Below are 20,695 nucleotides of genomic sequence, written 5' to 3' on the forward strand. Positions count from 1 at the left end.
AATACCTTCAGCTAAAGGGAAGGTGTGTCTCCTCAAGAAGGCACTATATGGACTCAAACAGTCACCCAAGGCATGGTCTGAGTGCTTCCGACAGGCTATTCTGAAGAACATAGTTGTCAAGGCGTCGCCTAGGCGTCTAGGTGCCTTGGTCGACTTGGGTGCCTTGGTCGCCTAGGCGGGCGCCTTGGACGCCTTGCTTGCCTAATTGGTGTCGCCGTTATTTTGGATCCTCTCCGGCGCCTTGGATCGCCTAGCCGCCGTGACAACTATGCTAAAGAATGGATATTCCCAGAGTTAAGCTGACCACACACTCTTTACCAAGCAAGGCAATGGTACCATCACAGCTCTCAATGTCTATGTTGATGATATTGTAGTCATTGGAGATGATATGGCTGAGATAGATAAACTGAAAATCTACTTGGCTCAACAGTTTGAAATCAAAGATCTGGGTTCCTTGAAATATTTCTTAGGCATTGAAGCATCAAGGACCAAGAGAGGAATCAAAATATGTCAACGAAAGTTTGTGCTTGATTTGCTGACAGAGACAAGGATGTTAGGCTGCAAACCCGCAAGTTCTCCTATTGAGCAGAATCACAAACTAGAAGAAGATTGTGGTCCTTCTCTTGTTGATGCCTGAAAGTACCAAAGACTTGTGGGAAAGCTTATTTACCTCTCTACGACACGTCCTGATATCTCTTATGCTGTGGGAGTGGTGAGCCAATTTATGCATGCCCCAAGAGTGGCCACTTGGATGCTGTGTATCGCATTCTCAGATATTAAAGTCTTCTCCAGGAAAAGGATTGTTGTATGCAAGACACAATCACTTGAGAGTGGAAGGCTTCATTGATGCCGATTGGGCTGGATCCATTATAGACAGGAGATCTACCTCAGGCTATTGTACCTTTGTGGGAAGTAATTTGGTTACATGGAGAAGCAAAACACAACATGTTGTAGCCCGATCCAGTGTAGAGGCTGAATTTAGAGCTATGGCTCATGGAGTGTGTGAACTCATATGGTTGAAAAGGCTTGTTCAGGAACTGGGATTTGACACTGAAGGCCCTATGAGTAGGCCTGTAAACGGATCGGATTCGGCTCGGATACGGATTGGATGTAATCGGATTCGGATATTTCCTGGTCGCATACGGATACCTCTAAACGGATTCGGATGGATTCGGATGTGGATCGAATTCAGATTTTTGGCCATTTGTTTACACCTCTGCTTTGTGTAACTCGAACCTTCCTCCCCCTAGTGGACACAATTCACTCTCAATCCATAGTGTTAGATCATGATTCTCTTTTCCTCATATTCTAGAACCTGTTGAATCTTCAAAAACCCCAAAGATCGTTATTTACTTAATTTTTTATAATTAAGTATTCGGATTCGGATTTCTATCGGACTATTCGGATTTTTTTCCAGATATCTCTAAACGAATACGGATGCCCCTAAACGGATACAAATGCGGATCGAATTCGGATTTTCGGTTATCCATTTACAGCCCTGCCTATGAGACTCTACTGTGATAACAAGGCAGCCATCAGTATTGCCCACAATCCAGTGCAACATGACAGGACCAAGCACATTGAAGTGGATATCAAGGAAAAGATAAGACTCAGGCTGCATTTGTACTCCTTTTGTGAATACTGGTAACCAAGTAACGGATATCTTCACCAAGGCTCTGACCTCTGTTCAGTTTGGTACTCTCCTGTGCAAGCTGGGAATGCATGCCATTTATTCTCCAGCTTGAGGGGGGAGTGTTAGAGTTGTTAGAACACATGTGATAAGGGTAGTTTGGGAACTAGTCTTATATCTAGTTGCCCTATTGTGTAGTTTCTATTTTTTACCTTTTATATCTTTTACCTCCCTAGGGAGGTGTATGTAATATTCTCAAAGTCTATTAATGAAGTAATATAGGTGTGGAGAGCTCTCTCTCACACACAACTCATTCTACCGAAATACACTCTTCTTCTTCTTCTTCCTTCTCCAACATCTCCTTTTCTCTCTTGCTTCCCTAATCCAAATCCCAACTCAGCAAGCTAAGTTTAACTTGCTGGTGATCCCTGAATCCCATCTATTCTCACCAAAGCCATATTTCGATTTAATGACAATGTCAGACTTATTTTCTGGAAACCCTCCACAACTATTTAGGATTTAGCCAACAATACTTATCTTTTTTTCCAGTGCCCTACCACTTATTTTTTTGTTCTTGGCATACTGTTTCCACTTTACCGGGTGATGTCTTCTATCTTTTGGTTCCCACAAGAAGTCCCATTGCAATTTTTCCAACTTGTTACAAATCTTAACAGGGGCTTAAACAAGGAAATGTAGTACACTGTCAAACTTTGCACGACTGTTTTTAACCGTGTAACCCTACCGCTATAATGATTCCTGCAACCTTGCTTTTTCTAGATTTACTTTCAAACCAGAAATCCATTCAAAGCATTTGTCAATCCCTCCAGCACCCTTATGTTTTCCTCTTCTGCCTCACAAACAAGGTTCAAGAAGTCTTTGAAACTGAAATATTTCGTGAAACCACCGGATTTTGGTCGAAACTCTGCACATTTCGGTTGTTGGTCTCGTTTGATCATTTCGGTGGTCAAATGGCCATATTTAGCTCGAAACTTCATGGAGATCCTAATTAGGCATCCCTAAATAGAATGGAACCTTTAGATTGTTAAAAAACACACTCAAAATGTTAGTTTGATTTTGTACCATGGGTTGGTAGTGTACGGTGTACCTTGACTGTATAGTCTCAAATATAGCCTATGTTACACATAATTTAGTACTATAGTATACAAAAGTAAATGAAAGCAATTAAAATATGTAATTGCAATTTATAGATGGAGAAAAATCATTTAGTATTATTAAATGTCAAGAAGTTACAAATTACGACTACAAGTATATCATATCCGTACAAGTATTAAAACTATTACTCCATTAGTGAATAGTTAACCACCAAGTATTAACCCTATTTTTTTTTTCTTCAAAAATTTGTTGCAAGAAAATCATTTTTTTTAAATCAGCAAATTGGAAAATAATTTACAAACAGAAAATTAAATCCAACTCCGTGAAGTTGTAGATTGACCTATGATACCTAACATATAAAAACACTGAAGCTTAACCACTACATATTTCCCCTATGTTTTTTTTTTTTTTGCAAAAATTAACTTTAGGGAAAAAGGGTGTACCTCAAACTATGAATCTTTAATCTAACTCAAATGCACCAAATCTTCGCTCTAGATGTGTTGTAGAAGCTTCCAACACGTTGTTCCACCAAGATTTGCAAGTGGAATGGCCAAAAAACTCAAAAGCAAGGGTTTGAAGTCGAATTTGCCGGTTTCGGTCGAAATATGTCGAAATGGGTTGAAACAACGGCGCATCTTGATCAAGATTTGGTATTTAAATCAAATGAGCGTACTATTTCGACAGTATGAAACCAAATACCGAAACGGTACGAAATTTCGACCGAAACTTGAAAGTTTGGTTGGAACATTGCATGCCTTTAGAGTCGCTTGCAGTTTCGTTTCGAAACAACCGGAATCTTGAACCATGCTCACAAAACACAATGGTGTCATCAGCAAAATGGAGGTGAGATATCTTATACCTCCACTTGCTCCCGTCCCACGCTGAACCCTTTAGAGATAAGTTCCTCTCTCCAGTTTGGTTGTGTGCATTTTGCCTTTCTTTTTTTTTTTTTTTTAAATTTCTTTTCTTAATACTTTTTATATTTTTATGAAAATAATTTAAAAAATTTTAAGAAGGTCAAGCATATTATTGGTAATACCTTCCATGTATTCATCCCTATATCTCTCGATTTACAAATCTAAAGTCACGAAATAGACAATAAGCCAGAATCTAAAGCCCTGAAGCCATCTTCCCCAATAATCGAAGTCATTTCCATATCAGCATTGCATGATTCAATCCAATTTTGATGCATGGAAATATTTATTTAAGTAAGAAGGAGCTGGAAATATTTCCTAGAAGTGTCCTAGATAACCAAACAACAAAATGATGGGTAATGACCCCCAAAAAAAAAAAAATGGTATTAGAGGAGGAGGGAACCCTTTAAACCAAACCCCAAAGTAGGCCTACTCACCAGAAATTATGAAGGCCCATTTACCATTTTCAACTAAAGTCCAATAAACACATGATTCTAAATAGCCCTGTTTGTATCCCATTATCCCCATTCCCATCCTTTTGTCATTTGGTCTGTTTCTTCTAATTATGGGGGACATTATTAAAAGAAAGCATGATAAAGGGATATATTCCCATGATTTTTCTTTTTGATTTTCTTAGTTTCTATCACTAAGAATAAGACTTTATAAGAGATGAAAGGAGTGAAGTACAAAACTACCAAAAAGATTCATCAAAGGAGTAAAACAACCTCTTTAACGACCATGGTTCAAGGTCGGGCGATATCGGGGCGAGATCTAGGCAATTGTCTCGATTTTCGACAAGAGTCGAGTCGGGTCAAGATAGGGTGTGAAATAAGAAGAATGCATTTTCTTTGCCGAAATTTTGGGTTCTTGCCAAAATGTCACACTGTCAGTTATATGAGTACCATATTTCGACTTTTGTCGGTTGAAATTTTGACCTATTCTGGGTAAACTCGACTGGTTTTGTGAAGAAAACAGCTCCCAATCTTACCAAAAATAAGCTTGGAACACTTGGATTTGATGCTCAAGAACAACATTTGGAGGAGATTTGCTGCCCAACAACCTTGGAGGAGATTTGAACTTGAAGGCCTGACACTCGTTCAATATTCTGCTGAGCATATAGGGATAGGGGTGACTTGGTACTTGGTAGTTGTTGGCTTGTAGTGTTAAATGTTGACTCAAAATATATTTGATTCTCTATAATAAATAATGTTAGATGTATGATTTATGAATGGTTCATAATTTGATGTCTTTTCATTCCTATTGCTTATTTAAGTTGTTCTCATGGAACAAGAAATCGCCTCGTAATATGTCGGTATTTTGAAATATTGAGATGAGATGATAGGCGAGATAGGAGAACTGCATTGTCTCGACCAAGACCACCGAGATCTCGGTGGGAAATTTTGGTATACAGACACTTATTTATGCTAGAAACTAGGACAGGACACTTATTAAGAGTTATGTTCCGCTCAAACCTTATTTGGTGTGCACGAATGCTGTCAAAATCGCTTTGAATGAAATTTTTTTTTTTACATATAAAAATAAATGAATATTTTACCGCACTTTTGGTTTTTAGCTATGTTTTATCATACTAAGATTTATGGAATTTTTAGATTTGAGAAAACCCCAACATTTAAAAGTTGAAAATTGCACTTACTGTCGAAAATCCAGTTTTTGTTTTTGAACCGGGGAGTTGACTTTTTATCCTTTTGGAATTTTATTTTTTAACTATTTTTATGGATTCAAATAGGGGGTATTTACTTATTTATGAATGATATCTTAAGTAAATGAAATAACAATATTATTTCATTTATTTTAATGATATTAGGCATAAATAAGTGTCTGTACTGGTTTTTGGCATAAATAAGTGTCTGCCCTGGTTTCCAAGGTTTTAGAACTCGGTTTTGTCAGGCCACGAAACCGAGAAATACTGAGATCTCGGTGAGATCTTGCATTTTTTCTCTTCTCAACTCCAAGGTGGGTTTCGATGGCCATATGGCCAAGATAGGTCTTGAAACTTGACATCCACCCTATTTTAGGCCTTTTAAACACAATGGAAACATTAGTTTTTACAAACTCAAACCCAAACCCAAAATGGTACTTTGACTTCGGACCCTAGGTTGATAGTCTGCGGCATATGTGAAGTCTAGCCTAGGCTAAGCCACACAATATTTAGAACTCGTATAATTAAAATAGAGGTGTAAAACAACTTAAAAAAGCGTTAGGAATTATAATACATCAAACCATAAACCATTTAAGCATTAGCATCATATTCATATTTCATAATCATATATGGTGATGGTTCGACTGTTTGTTAATAATTGTTACAAACTTGGAAAGAAAGTAAGAGACACAGGTTAAACATACAAGTATAAGTGTGTAACAATTCCTACCATTTGAGAGTAGCTATTACTGAAACGAGTGGCTGAAGGTAAAACAGATATTTTTCACTATTTTGATCATGTTTCTATGAAAAAAATGATTGGTGCACATTGTATCACATATAATAAGTACATAATCACAAACAAGCATTGATCATGATTCTATGAAAGAAATTATTTTTTAGATGAATAGTTATGTAACAGTGTTCTTGGGAAGCAAGCCAACTCCCAATCTTGATGTTGAAGCTTGAATGTTGAATCCACGGGCTTTAATCTTCACTTAGAGGTGAGATTTGCTAAAAAAGTCCACCAAAGTTGGGTTTTCCCTTCACAACAGATCGAGATTGGCGAGACCAATACCGAAGCCGAGTTCTCGAACCATGGTTTTTCTACTTGAATTATATGTGTTCTAATACTGATGATTGTGTGGAATAGGTCATATTAGTGTGTATATATAGGCTATGCCAATTATTTAATGCCATTCTTGCTTTTCCTTCTCTTTCCCCCCCTTGTAATTTTTATTCTTCTTGTTTTTATCATAATACATTTAGTTATTGTACAGTATTTTATAGAATTGGTGCACAGACATGAATTTTCATATATTATTCTTGTCCTGTTTTGTCAGTTTAAGTTTCTATCTTGGAGAAGTTGTAGTTTCTATGTTCAACAAATTGTTAATGATTTTTGCTTTTATGTTTCATTTGATGATACTGGTAATCAATTTGTCTCTCTGCTGGATGAGTTATTCTTCTCTTGCACAGTCAGCAGGTTCGGCATCACTTCCGTTGGATGCAGAAGAAATTTACTTTGATTTCAGAAAGCAACGTTTCATTTTTTCAAAGGAAAGGGAGACCTTTAGGAAGCTTCCTTACCCTGCAAAAGAAACATTTAGATACTATCTCAAAAGTACAGGCCATGGGTCAGAACCTAAAGTGGCTATTGCCACTGAGAAGTGGGGACGCAATGTGTATGTACTCTTTCGACTGTTTGTTGACATTTTAATGGCTGGACCAGTCAATTATTGATCATGGGTTGATGTGCTAGATTAATCTAACTTAATGCTCTAAGGATTTATTTGTATGATGTTGATTAGTAGTGCTTTTCTTCTAATAGGGTTAGACTCACTAAACAGTAAGTGATATTCCCAACCCACAAGTAGGACTGTCAGCTAAGATTTTACAGCAATATAGGTAGCTTAATAGCTGCAGAAACAGGACTAGGATTAGACCTAAAATCAGGCCAATTGTGTGGTTACAGCAACAGTACTGTACCCCAAGGTTTGAAATTTCGGGTTGTAATATGGGTTCAGGGGTAGAATAGTCACAAGGGTATTTCTGTACTTGTACTCATTCCAGAATGTTCTTCTCTTTATTATAAATAAAGATGGCTGTAGTCTCTCTGACTCAAGCCAGTATTCACGGAATTCTACTTGGTATCAGAGCCAAAAATATTTCGGGGATATGGGAATTGAGTTTTTTTCTTTTTTTTTTTTTTTTTCTCTTGTCTCTCTTCTCCATCGTGATTCTGCCCAAAGGCCAGCCAACACCGCAAGCAGCAGGCCCTCTTCCACCTTCCGTCAGGCCCTCCACCGCCACCTCCTCCACCCCCGCCACCTCCGCCAGGCCTTGACAGCCCCTCCACCACCACCGCCAGCCTCTCCACCACCTTCTGCCACCCCCTCCAGCCCGCAGGCCTCTCGTCCTCTCTTTTTCCTCTCGCGAGAGGCTTTTTCCCTCCTTGCCGAGATTTATTACCCACCCTTGGTGGTGATTTGACTCCCACCGAGGGTTTTTCACCTTCACTCCTTATGTTCTAAATTTTTTTTGGGGGATTTATTTATGTTTTTTACCAGTCATCATACCTGACAACTCTGAGATCAATTCTGCCTCATCTGGTTCTGATGGTTCGTCGTAACGTGACTTCATTCCGTTTCCAGTGAATCCCATCAAGTTGAATGGTGGTAATTATTTGTTATGGTCTCGCTCCTGTTTATTTGCGATTGGTTCCCGTGGCCTCTCTGGCTACATCACGGATACTCAGGTTAGGCCTGAAGAGACTGGTTCTGCACAGGATCGATGGATGAATTTCAATTTCTTGGTTATGTCATATCTGGTTAATTCTATGGACCAAGATATTGCGGGGCGCTATCTCCTTCTTGGTTTAGCTACGAAGATTTGGAAAACAGCCCAAGGACACCTATTCTCAAGGTTGGGAATGCTGCCCAATGTTATGAGCTTTGTCAGAAAATTCACTCTACCAAGCAGTTGGAGTTGTCTCTGTCTCAGTATTACAATACCTTGTGTACTATGTGGCAGCAGTTGGACTTTTTGGGCACATTCACCACCACCTGCGATGTTGATTCCACGACCTTCCGTAAGTGGGAGGATGGCTTATGTGTTTTTGATTTTTTGGCGGGCCTCAATATTGAGTTTGATCAGATTAGTGCCAATATTTTGAATCGCGACCCACTTCCATCTCTAGAGCAGGTCTATGCGATTCTCTCGGCTGAGGACAGTAGGTGTACAGCCATGGTTTATCCTATTACTCAGGAACGATCAGCTCTTATCTTTGGTTCACAGGCTTCCTGAGGAAATTCTTCCCGGTTTGCTAGTATTGATTGGACATCTGGTGATCGCTCTGCTATTAAATGCGATCACTGTGGGAAGGAGTGGCATACCAAAGACCGCAGTTGGAAGCTTCATGGTCGCCCTGCAAATACTCACGGGCGTGGGAAGGGTGGTTCCAATCGGACTAGTAACACCCATGCTCATCAGGCAACTTCTGACGAACAGCCTGATCAATCTCTTTCCCAAGTTGTGGCTGAATTGCAAAATCTTCGGGATATGGTGAATCGGTGGACACATCTTCTTCGGCATCAATATCTCCTTCCATGGCTGCCTCAGCTTTGTCTCTGCCCACCAACTCAAATTCATCTTCTTCCACAGGTATTTCATTTGGTGGGAACTGCATCTCGGTCCTGCCCGATTCTTGGGTAATTGACTCAGCGGCAACCGACCATATGACAGTTTCTTCATTTGTTTTTTCCAAATATTTTCCTCTTTCTGATCATAACAAAGTTCGTGTTGCTGATGGGTCAATTTCTCCTATCTCGGGGAAGGGATCTATCCAATGCACTTCCTCTCTTAGCCTTTCCTCTGTCTTACATGTTCCAAAGTTTATTACTAATTTGCTTTCCATTAGTAGCCTAACTAAGGATTTAAACTGCAAAGTAACCTTTTTTCCAACCTATTATTTGTTTCAGGACTTGGCAACAGACAGTACGATTGCATGTGGTAAAGTGGTTGGTGGCCTATACGTGCTTGACAGTTCCCGGGCAGCTTTGACATCTTAACCGGCATCTTCTGATTTTGATTCTGCACTGTTTGAGTTGAATAATGGGCATCGTCGTTTGGGCCATCCTCCTATGAGAGTTTTATCTGCTTTATTTCCTAGTCTAGTGAAACGGTGTAATAAACATAATATTTCTTGTGATGATTGCACTTTGGCAAAGCAAACTAAAAATATTTTTCCTATTTCTGATAATAGAAGCAATGTGCCTTTTGGTTTGATACATTCTGATGTGTGGGGCCCTGCTCGATGTATTTGTACTTCTGGATTTAGATGGTTTGTCACTTTCATTGACTGTTTTAGCCGGACAACTTGGATTTGTTTGATGCATAGTAAAAGTGATGTCTTCACTTGTTTCACTCTATTCCATAAAATGGTCTAGACCCAGTTCGATCCCAATATGAAGATTCTCCGCTCAGATTATGGATCCTATTTGGACAGCCATGGAATCATACACTAGACTTCTTGTGTTGACACTCCTGCTCAGAATGGAGTGGTTGAACGCAAGAACAAACATCTCTTGGAGGTTGCTCGTTCTCTTATGTTTACTATGGCTGTTCCTCCACGCTTCTGGGGTGATGTTGTCCTTACAGCCACCTATCTTATCAATCGGCTTCCCTCTCGAGTCTTAGGTGGCCACTGTCCCTTGGACATATTGGTTGGAAAATCCACTTTTGTTATGCCTCCAGAGGTCTTTGGCTGTGTCGTGTTTGCCAGGAATCACCATGTACACGGCAAGTTTGATCCCAAAGGACTGCGGTGTGTTTTTTTGGGTTACTCAGCTACCCAGAAAGGGTATAGATGCTATCATCCTCCTACACGCAAGGTGTTTGTCACTATGGATGCCATCTTCCGGGAGTTTGAGGCTTACTTTAAACAGCCGGTACCTCTGCAGGGGGAGATTCTAAGTGGTGAAGAGGTCCCGCTGATTGCGCCTCTGGACATTGAGATACCGACTATAGAGGATGTCTCTGTTGAACTAGAAGATGGAGTTACAAGTCAGGAACAAGAAGTGGGCTAGATTGAGCAACAACAACAAGTGCAGGGGGAGAATAATGTAAAGACTAATGTGCAGACTTACACTCGGGGAATTGATTTTCCTTTGGACGGCCTTTGGTACAAAGAGACCACCACCACCAACCCTTCACAATCGGCACGTATTCCTGCTCTAAGTCTTGATCCTAGTCATGTTTTTGGTAAGACACCTCCTGATCCCAGTCTTGATTTACCCATTGCTATTCGGAAACAAAAAAGGAGTTGTACTCAACATCCTATTTCCAACTTTGTGTCATACAACTCTCTAACTCCTGCTTTCCATGCTGTCGTATCTTCTTTATCCTTTGTTTCCATCCCTAACAATTGGCAGGAAGCAATAGCCAAACAGAAATGGAAGGATACGATGAATGAAGAAATGCTTGCCCTTGAGAAGAATCAGACCTGGGATTTGGTAAGTCCTCCACTAGGAAAGAAACCGGTTGGTTGTAAATGGGTCTTTGTTGTCAAACACAAGGCTGATGGCTCAGTGGAAAGATACAAAGCAATACTCAAAGCCAAAGGTTTTACCCAAACCCAAGGAATTGACTATCAAGAGACCTTTGCTCCTGTAGCAAAGATGAATATTGTGCAGGTTATCATCTCTTGTGCTGTGAATCGAGGATGGGAACTCCAACAACTTGATGTGAAAAATGCATTCCTACATGGAGATTTGGAAGAAGATGTTTGCATGGAGATACCTCCTGGCTTTACTGCTTCAGAGACTCAGGGAAAGGTGTGTAAGTTAAAGAAGGCTCTTTACGGTCTGAAGCAGTCACCAAGGGCTTGGTTTGGCAGCAAGTGACCATTCTGATTGTCTATGTTGATGACATAGTGATCACGAGTAGTGATGCACATGAAATCCAGAAGCTGAAGACATATTTGGGCATTGAATTTGAAGTCAAAGATTTGGGGAGATTATGATATTTTCTAGGGATTGAGGTTGCCTATTCAGCTAAGGGCATATCTCTTTCCCAAAGAAAATATACCCTAGATCTATTGAGTGAAACAGGAATGCTTGGGTGTAAACCAGCAGACACCCCTCTTGAGCCCAACACACATTTGAAGAGTAAGGAAGGTGAACCAGTGGACAAGGGTAGCTATCAGAGGTTAGTTGACCGATTGATATACCTCTCACATACTTGACCAAACATCACATTTGCTGTGAGTGTTGTCAGTCAATACATGCATGATCCTCACTCTTCTCATTTGGAAGCAACATACAGAATACTCCGTTACCTCAAGCCCTCTCCTGGAAAGGGAGTCTTGTATTCTTCACATAATCATCTCTGGATAGAAGCATACACTAATGCAGATTGGGCTGGCAGTCCTGATGATAGGAAGTCCACATCTGGATATTGCACATTTGTTGGAGGGAACCTAACTGCTTGGAGGAGCAAAAAACAAGCTGTTGTAGCTCGATCTGGTACTGAAGCTGAATTTTGAGTTATGGCACAGGGTATTTGTGAACTTCTTTGGCTCAAGGGGAGTCTTCAAGACTTGGGGATGAATGCTGATCTTCCAATGCGGCTCTACTGTGATAGCAAGTCAGCAATCAGCATTGCTCAAACCCGGTCCAACATGATCGTACCGAACATGATGAGATTGACCGACACTTCATCAAAGAGAAATTGGAACATGGAACAATTTGTATTCTGTTTATCCAGTCTAGTGAATAGTTGGTTGATATCCTTACGGATCAGCAATAAGTTATTTTTTCCTATTGTTAGCAAGTTGGGCATGTTTGATATGTATGCACCAACTTGAGGGGGAGTGTTGTAATATGGGTTCAGGGGTAGAATAGTCATAAGGGTATTTCTGTCCTTGTACTCATTTCAGAATGTTCTTTTGTTTATTATAAATAAAGATGGTTGTAGTCTCTTTGACTCAAGCCAATATTCACGGAATTCTACATTTCGGATTTTGACCCCGTTTCGATTTTTTTTTGAAATCGAAATATTTCAGTGAAGTTTTGTTCCATTTTGGTCCATTTCGCAAATTTTGTTCCATTTTGACACTGCAATTTTGGCAATCATTTCGTTTTGATTTCGGTTAAAACCGAAATATTTTGTGAAATTTCGACCGTGCTATACCCCCAAGGAATATGGAAATCCAATGGTTGAATTAATAATTACAGTAGGTTAAAGAAATTAGTAACTATGAAATTTGAGAAATAGTAACTATGGCCTAGGGGTAACTCACAAACATTAGGGTAGAGTACTCTCAAACTTGGATCAGATGTAGGCCTTAGGCACAAGAGATAACAGCCAACGATGGTTGAATCAAGAGTTACAAGCCACACCAGAAAATAGGAAGTGGCTACTAAAATTAAGGCTTACAGCCCAAGTTGGACCAGTGGATAAAACCACAACTCAGTTCGAAGGAAGGGATTAATATGTAGTCTAATACTCCATAATATCTTCATGGTTTGATGGCCAGATGTGGTGATAACACCCCACGTCTGAAATTAAAAACTAAGAGAGAAATAGCCACTCACAGACTAGAAGGAAATCGAGCCACTGAATGTGGCTGAAGCTGATACTGTAGGAAGGTCACAATGGTGGGACTACACTCTCAAAATATTAGCTGATTCTGTCAGCCAGAAGAGTTGATGTGGTCCGAGATTGCTGCAGTATAGATGCCACAGGTACAGGATGAAGCCAAACTCTTTGATCTGGTGCTGGCTGGATGTGATCCGTAGTTCAACTCTTTGAACAGCAGACAACAGCACTGATGTTGCAAGGATTGATGCCTCAGAACATAGATTGTAGCAGCAATGAAAAATAGAAACAAAGGAGGAAGAGAGAAGGAAGGAATAGAGGGTGGATTATGACGAAGGCCTCTCTCCTATGGCCTTGGTTGATCTCTCACTAACCACAATAGAATCTCACCACCACACCACCACTGCTTCTCACAGCAACTAGGGCATAAAACCAATCAATACTTCATTCATCAAAATCGCGGGGGTGGGCACTGAGGTCCTTACGTTGTAGCAACCTCTAAGAAGGGGCCCACAGATGTAGTGGATGCCTTGTATAATAAGAAACTGAAAAAAAAAAGAAAAAGAAAGATACAATAATATGTAAGTAGTATCTATTAAAGAATCAAATTAGAAACTACTGAACCATCCCCACGATTCTAGTTTTTAATGGACCAGTAATACCCCTGGCCTGAGCCAAAAGGTCCAGTTAAGAATCATGAGCGTAAGCATGGTCCTGGTTCTTCTTAAGCCTGCAGGCTGCAGCTGTAGTACTTGTGGTAATGCTTGTCTACTTCATCTTCACTCTTCAGGTGCTAGTTTGGTCTGTATTTTTCCTAAATATTGTTATACCCAATGTATCACTGAGGAGGGGGTGGGTGAATCAGTGATGCCTAAAATCATCCTCACAACTTGCCTCACATGCATGCTTGTCAATCAGTACCTGAAAGCAAATAACAAACTACAACACAAAGCAACACATGGTTCAGCAGTGTGCCTACAGCCACGGTGCAAATGACTATTTGAGTTACAATTCAAATCCAGCCTCAGTATAATGCACAATAGAGTAATTCAACTGCACCCAGAGTCAGGAGCACCGACCCTCTTACAAGTTCAACGCAGCACCCACTGTGTTTGGAGCTACAACCCCAAATACACTTGTTAAGCACCCACACAACAATGTTTACAATGAATAAATAAAAATTAGGTTTACAGTGAAAACCTAAACATTCAGTCTACCTACCCCCAGGGTAAACTTACATTCAATGACAGATAAAAATTCAGCAATAAATAAACACTTTGTACCCACTCTGAGTTATTCGCCTTCAGTCAATTCACACCTTCTCAGACAAGGTGTATCGATCACAACCAAATCACTGCCTTCCAATCAGTCCTGTTGAAATTTAACCTGTTGCCTTCCTCATAAATTAACTCATACAGTGATGTGGGTTACTTCAACCTGATCTCTTTATAGCCTCACAAACTACCGATAATTCTATTACACTCAACTCAGATTCGAAGAGAAAAACAAATCACAGACCAGATTTAGCTTTACTGAAAAATGAACCCAACTCACATAAAATAAAGAATTTAGGCTTTTGAAACATCACCTTGATATAGATCCTTTAATTTGAATTCAAATCAGAACAGTGTAATTCAGATTTGATTCTCTTGCTGTAACTGACTTCAACTTCTTCCATCTTCAAAGCAAAATGCAGAAGTCATATACAGTAACATTAGTGGCAGCCATGATCTCATTCATTACTTCAGTTTTTCATACTCGGACAGTAGCAGCAACAATAGCTTCTTCAATAGTTCAGCAAGTATATATATAACCCAAGCAAGTTGTCTTGGCTGCCATTAATTACTCTCAAAGAGTAACCAGAATGCTCAATAGAAAGGCAACGACAGTAGCATATCTTCTCCTCTTTATCTTTTTAATCAGCAGCAGTTATAGTAGCAGCAGCTCTCTCTTTAGATCTTCATCGAGCAATTGCAGCAACCGAATATCTTCTTCACATCATTATGAAAAGAAGATAACATATCATCAAAGAGTAGACAGTAAGGTGCAGCAGCAACAGTTCTCAAACGCTCTCTAATTCTTTTGGTCCTTCCTCTTCAAATCTGATCTCAGAATTTCATAGAGACAGTAGCAGCATCATTTTGCTACTTTTAAAACTTGAGTCTCAGTCTCTTGAAATTCTGCTGCTCTAGGAGTAGGTGCTTTGATTCTTCCGAAGATAGCTTTTATATTGTATGTCACAAGGAAAATAATGGTCGGCAACAACTCCCAAAGACTTTCAATCTATTGCTGCGATTCTGTCCACGTACAACAAAGACATCTTGATCCGCACCTTAAGAGTTCATAGAAGAGTAGGATTCAACTTTCTTGCTGTCCGAGTACTTTGCTGCCCAATAAACTAGTCCATATATTTTAAACTCGACCACATAACCCAATCTTGCTGTCCTTGAATTTCCGAAGAGTTCCTTTATCCTGTGTTGTTTATCCTTTTAAAGTCCACATAAACCCAACCTCTTATAAAGCTTTCTTACGATATTCCGTCCATAAAGAGAATCCTTGATCAAATCAAACTCTTGCCGCAAAGAGTTTGTAAAGATAAAACTCTCAGACTCTTCGAATCAGTTGGGAAAAATAAAGGTAATCCTCTATCTCAGATATGAAGACTTCTATTATCGCATGTCAACTGCATCAATCCTCTGAATTATCCTTTAATCTTATCCCAACCACTCCTTTCAATTTCAGCAATACAAGCTGCAAGATATCCTCTTGTCCAACCTCGGACAATGGGTATTTATTGCACAAATAGAATCCCATAAGACAGAAAGTATCTTAATAATCAAGAAGAGAAATACTCAAGAGATAATCACAACTTTGCCTCATCAAATGTAATCATCAAACTTGCAGGTCATGCATGAGAGAAGTCCTTGTTCAACTCAAATTAGCAGCAACCTCCATTATTTTAGCCCTCTATTGTCAAAGACTCCACGACAGTTTAGTAGAGTCCTATAATCTTTGAACTTGAGCTAGGAAGCATTGTTTTTATCACATGCTGCTTCTTTGTCTTCTTTCTATTGGGCAGCAACTCTTCCTAATATATAATTATTTTTTAATCAATACCTCAATAATGAGGACTGAACATGTAAGATAAGGAGGCTTGAAAACAGCTGGCTGAAACTCCGACTCCTTTGCATTTAGTTAGCAGCAAGTTTTTGCCCCCTTTTTTTTTTTTAATATATACACTCCAACTCAAAGTCATCTTGCTGATCTCATCATCCACTTCAATTGGGGAGCTGTCCAACTCATATGAACTTAAATGTATAATATAGATGACATGTGGCTGTAGCTTGTCTAAGTCATCAATTTCTTTTAATATAACATGATAATCAGCAAGAGACATACCTCTTCTAGGACTGCTGGCCGAATATATGCAGCTGAGATTATTGATTTCCAGGTCACCTGTAGCTGCTGAATCATGTGGACCAAGACCTAATTATATTAAACAATAAAGTGGACTGGGCTTTCTATTTTTATATCTAACCCAATACAACTTTGATGCATGGAGAAATTGGCTCACAAGGTTCTTTTCCAGAACCTGGGGCAAATGCTGGTCCAAAGGCCAGTACCAGCCCAAGCCGCAGGCAGGTCCTTGCCGTCCCAAGTCCCAACATGGCCCTGCTGAGTTTATTTTAAATAGTTTTTTTTTGGGTCCATTTGGGTCCATCATTTTGGAACAGCTGCTGGAGAAGACTTTGTATTCTTAGTTTGTCTTTTCATGTTCCTAGGTTAATTAATGTTGTCGGTTTTACTTTCCTAATTAGTATTAATTAGTCTTTTAGTTTTCCTTGCTTAGTAGTTATTATATCTTGTTTGTAGTTCCTATGTCTTCGGAACAACTTTCTAGGTCATGGGGATAGTTTCAATGTCTAGAAATTGTTCTCTATGTATGGGGAATTCCAAAGGGGTTTTGGAATTCTAAGAGTCTCTTAATGTTGTTATGTTGTACTCAACATTTCCATCTCTATATAATGCAAGTACTGGCTGCTCTCGAAGGCAACCCGGAATTTTGAAAACAAAAATCCTCTTGTGAGAACCCTTGTGAGAAACAAGAGCTGTGAGACTCAGCAACCTAGGTGGGAGGACTCCTGCAGATTGGCCTAGGTGGGACTCCAGCTTTATAATCTAGCTATCTATTTTCATACTTACCTATTCTCTTCCAGATTCGATCTTGGCTTGCTTACCCTCTCGGGTTTGCATCAAACTTGCTACCCAAATCTTGAATCATGTAATTTATCCACTTGAAAAAATGAACTGAAATGGAACTCTTTGGTCAATGCAATGAACCATTGAACCACCCATCAACTCAAATGAACCATGAAACCAATCAACTGAACCAAAACTGAATTATATTTATGGTTCATTTACCATTCATTTGCTCTTGCGTTGACACCAGTGACAAAACCATGTGTTGCTCAACACGTTGATAAGAAATTTCCATGAACTATTGAAGTGCAGAACTGGTTATTATTTATAAAGCTGTATTCTCTGCCAGTCCGCGTCACATTTAAAGGTCATAAACCCTGTAATGTAATACTGAATTGGAGTAATCAAAACAGTACCAAAACAGTGAACAAAAAGTCCAGCAATAGGAGAAAACTCATATGATAAAATCAGACAATCAGATGGACCAAAAATTCTGGTCGAGTTCTCTTCTCAAAAAGGGAAACCTTTGCTGAAAATCAGACTGATCCAATGAGTAGATCAGAAAATAACAAGGAATCCTAGTGACACTAGGTCGGGCAAATCTGTTAAACTATGAGTCTGATCAAAGAACAGATTACAGATTTAGTTTATCCAGCAGAATACCAATAAACAGTGTTAATTTCAGATCAAACAAACCAGCAGAATAGATAAATCAATTTCAGGTTCAAGGCCCCTATATGCAATCGTACTTGGACTAGGCTTGTATCGAATACTGAGCAGAATCTGAAATTGATTACAGAATATGAAAGCTAATAATGTCGACAGAATAATCCTGAAGTCAGAATCGGAAGCAGCAATATAAAACTCTGAAAAATCAAGCATTCCTAGTATGAATGGGACTCCAATAATTAGCCAACAGATTCAGGTTGTGTAAACAGATTTTGAGAGACAATAATGTCAAGAAGAGAAATCAGAAATTAGAACAAAGATCAGAGTAGAGATTCACCTTCCAACTCAGCAATCTTAGTAGTGACAAGACTGACAAATCACCGGCAGCAACAATGACAGAAAACAAAGGATTACTTACTTGAGTATTGATGGAGAAGAAAAATGAAGAAAAAGAAGCTATGACTAAGCATCCCACCTAGCCTCGACTGGAATCCCACTAGCCATTAATGGTATCCCACCACATAGCCCCACATCTCACAGCCATCTGAGTCTCAGTGTCTCACACAATAAAGAAAAGGCTCAAGTCAAAATCTCATTAATCAAATTCGTGTACAAGGTTGTAGCCCCTTATAAACTTATATAGAAGACCCAAAAACAGACTCAAAACTAAAAAAGAAAAGCCTAACCCAATCCTTAACTAATAAGGTAACATAAACTATTTAGGAAACTAAAATAATGAAAGAAACAGACTCAAAACAGGACTTTAACTAAATTAATGAAGTAAATCTCATTTTCCTACTTTCTACCCATATTTGAGGCCCATTACGAAGAAAACCCATGGGATCAAAGGCCCAACACCTACATAACCCAACCCAAGGCTTATTTCGAATAAAATCAACCCTCTAGGTGACTTATCTGCGTCACCCTAGGTTTAAGTTATATTGTACAGTTGACTTGAGATTGTTGTTAATATGTGGACCTTGTATGGTGCTTTTTTTTTTTGGGTTGGGAGGATTTAGTAGACGGTTGTGCTCCATTTAGCACCCGTTTAGATATAGCATATGCTATTGCTTGCAAATATCTATACTTCACGTATTTTCCTAGTCCTGGAATGAATGGTTGTTAAATCCAGACTGGCCTTTGACCAGGAAGAAGGAACTGTTTCTCTAATCATCCAAGAACCCCATAGATATATATTAAGGATTTTAGAATGCATGAACAAAATTATTGGTTCATTAAGTGGAACTATCATCAAGTGCATGTCTTATGCCCTTCAACAATTGGAATTTGGTTTCCAGCTTACCTTACCTTTTGTCAACATTTTCAAAGTCTCTGTATGATCTCCCTGAGCTAGAATTTATCAGAATATTTGCTGAGAAGAATGGATTGGTTTAATGTAGGACCTGGGCAAAAGCAGTCATATATTTTGTATGTCGCTGATCTCCCAGCCTTTCTATTTCTTTTTTTAACTTGTAAACCTTGAAAATTTTTGGCTTCCACACCCAACATCATCTATAAACTTAGGCTATTAATCAGTATGAAAAAGAAGCCATATGCTATAGATAGATATCCATAAGTATGAGGCTGCGATGATGACTGATTTTTTTAACTTACTGGATCTTACTTGGTTGTGCAGATTTGAATACCCCCAACCCACATTCCGGAAGTTAATGAAAGAACACTGTATGGAGCCATTTTTTGTGTTTCAGGTTTGTCATTCCCACCCTTACCACCCTTAAAAAAAAATATTCCTTACAGTAGCAAATTAGGGTTATCTGTAGTGTTTTTGGACACTGTTGGGATGGGTGGTTGGATTCTTTGGGCCACCCACACTGGTCCCATGGTCATGTCTTAAATGTTTAAAATTTGGACAAACTAGGTTTGCTTGTCCAGGTCGTGAAACTTAGATCTGAACCAGTTTTAAATTTATTGCATATTTGTCAAGGCGTCGCCTAGGCTTCCAGGCTCTTTCTTGGGTCCAAGGCGATGGCATGCCTTGTTGACAGTTCATGAGTTTATGTTTATTTATTTTTATTGCTTTATTTATTTATTATATGTTTGTTTTCTCATATTAGGCCATTACTTGCATATTTATATCATATGCATTGATATGGCTTCTATGTTGCATATAAACATAATTATGAAATTATTATTTTTATATTACAACGGTTAGGTTGCTTTATTGCAACCATCAGGTTGCGGGTTTGAAAAAAAACCAAGTTTCAGTTTCCTATTAGTATTGCTCTTTCAGTTTCCTATTAGTATAGTATTGGTATCAGAGCCATGGTTTTCTAAAGTTTCTCCTTGTGTCTTGTCTTCGGAGCTCTGCACTTTTTGATTTTTAATATGGTGTGACGGTTCATCTTTCCGACTAAGTATGCTCTGCAGTTGTCGCCCTGGCGGATCCTCTGCATCAGAAATGTCGTTATAAGGTTTCCATGACATACCAGAACCCAGGCAGATAACAGATCCTTGAGCAAGGTGTGGGTTGCAGGCAGTGACCGCTATAAATCCCGGCACGCTCGGAATACCTTCGGCCTGAGTATTGGTGTGTATTCTTGTGTAACCTATCTGAATTTATTTCTGACCTAACCCATATCAAGATACTCATGAAGCGCATCTCTTACGGATAAGACACCCTCTCCCAAATATATGGCTTTACAACCTCTTTCGTCTAGCCTTTCTCTCCCCAAGTCTTATGCAGCTAAGGTTGATTACCTCTATGAACTTAGCTACATCCCGTCCGACCAGCAGATTCATCCCACAAATTTCCCGATCATTAATCCATACGATGTCTTCCCCAAGACGACATCCTCCATCATAAAAAAATTCAAAACCATCCTTTCCCCCCAAAAAGACCCCTGGTCTGAAAGAGTATGTTCAAGCTCCTCCATTCTCTCAGAATCAAAT

The 20,695-nt window shown here is 39.3% G+C and overlaps 1 protein-coding gene across 1 annotated transcript in view; it reads left to right on the top strand.

The window, feature by feature from the left end:
• Positions 1 to 20,695, top strand: part of LOC122671346 (probable manganese-transporting ATPase PDR2) — a 110,771-nt gene that overhangs the window by 15,434 nt on the left and 74,642 nt on the right. Inside the window, exons 4-5 of the mRNA XM_043868506.1 lie at positions 6,797 to 7,002; positions 19,422 to 19,494. Coding sequence (XP_043724441.1) covers positions 6,797 to 7,002; positions 19,422 to 19,494 — 279 coding nt within the window. The remainder of the gene's footprint in view (positions 1 to 6,796; positions 7,003 to 19,421; positions 19,495 to 20,695) is intronic.

Source organism: Telopea speciosissima, chromosome 8 (genome assembly GCF_018873765.1).
Source record: "Telopea speciosissima isolate NSW1024214 ecotype Mountain lineage chromosome 8, Tspe_v1, whole genome shotgun sequence".
Taxonomy (NCBI): Eukaryota; Viridiplantae; Streptophyta; class Magnoliopsida; order Proteales; family Proteaceae; genus Telopea; species Telopea speciosissima.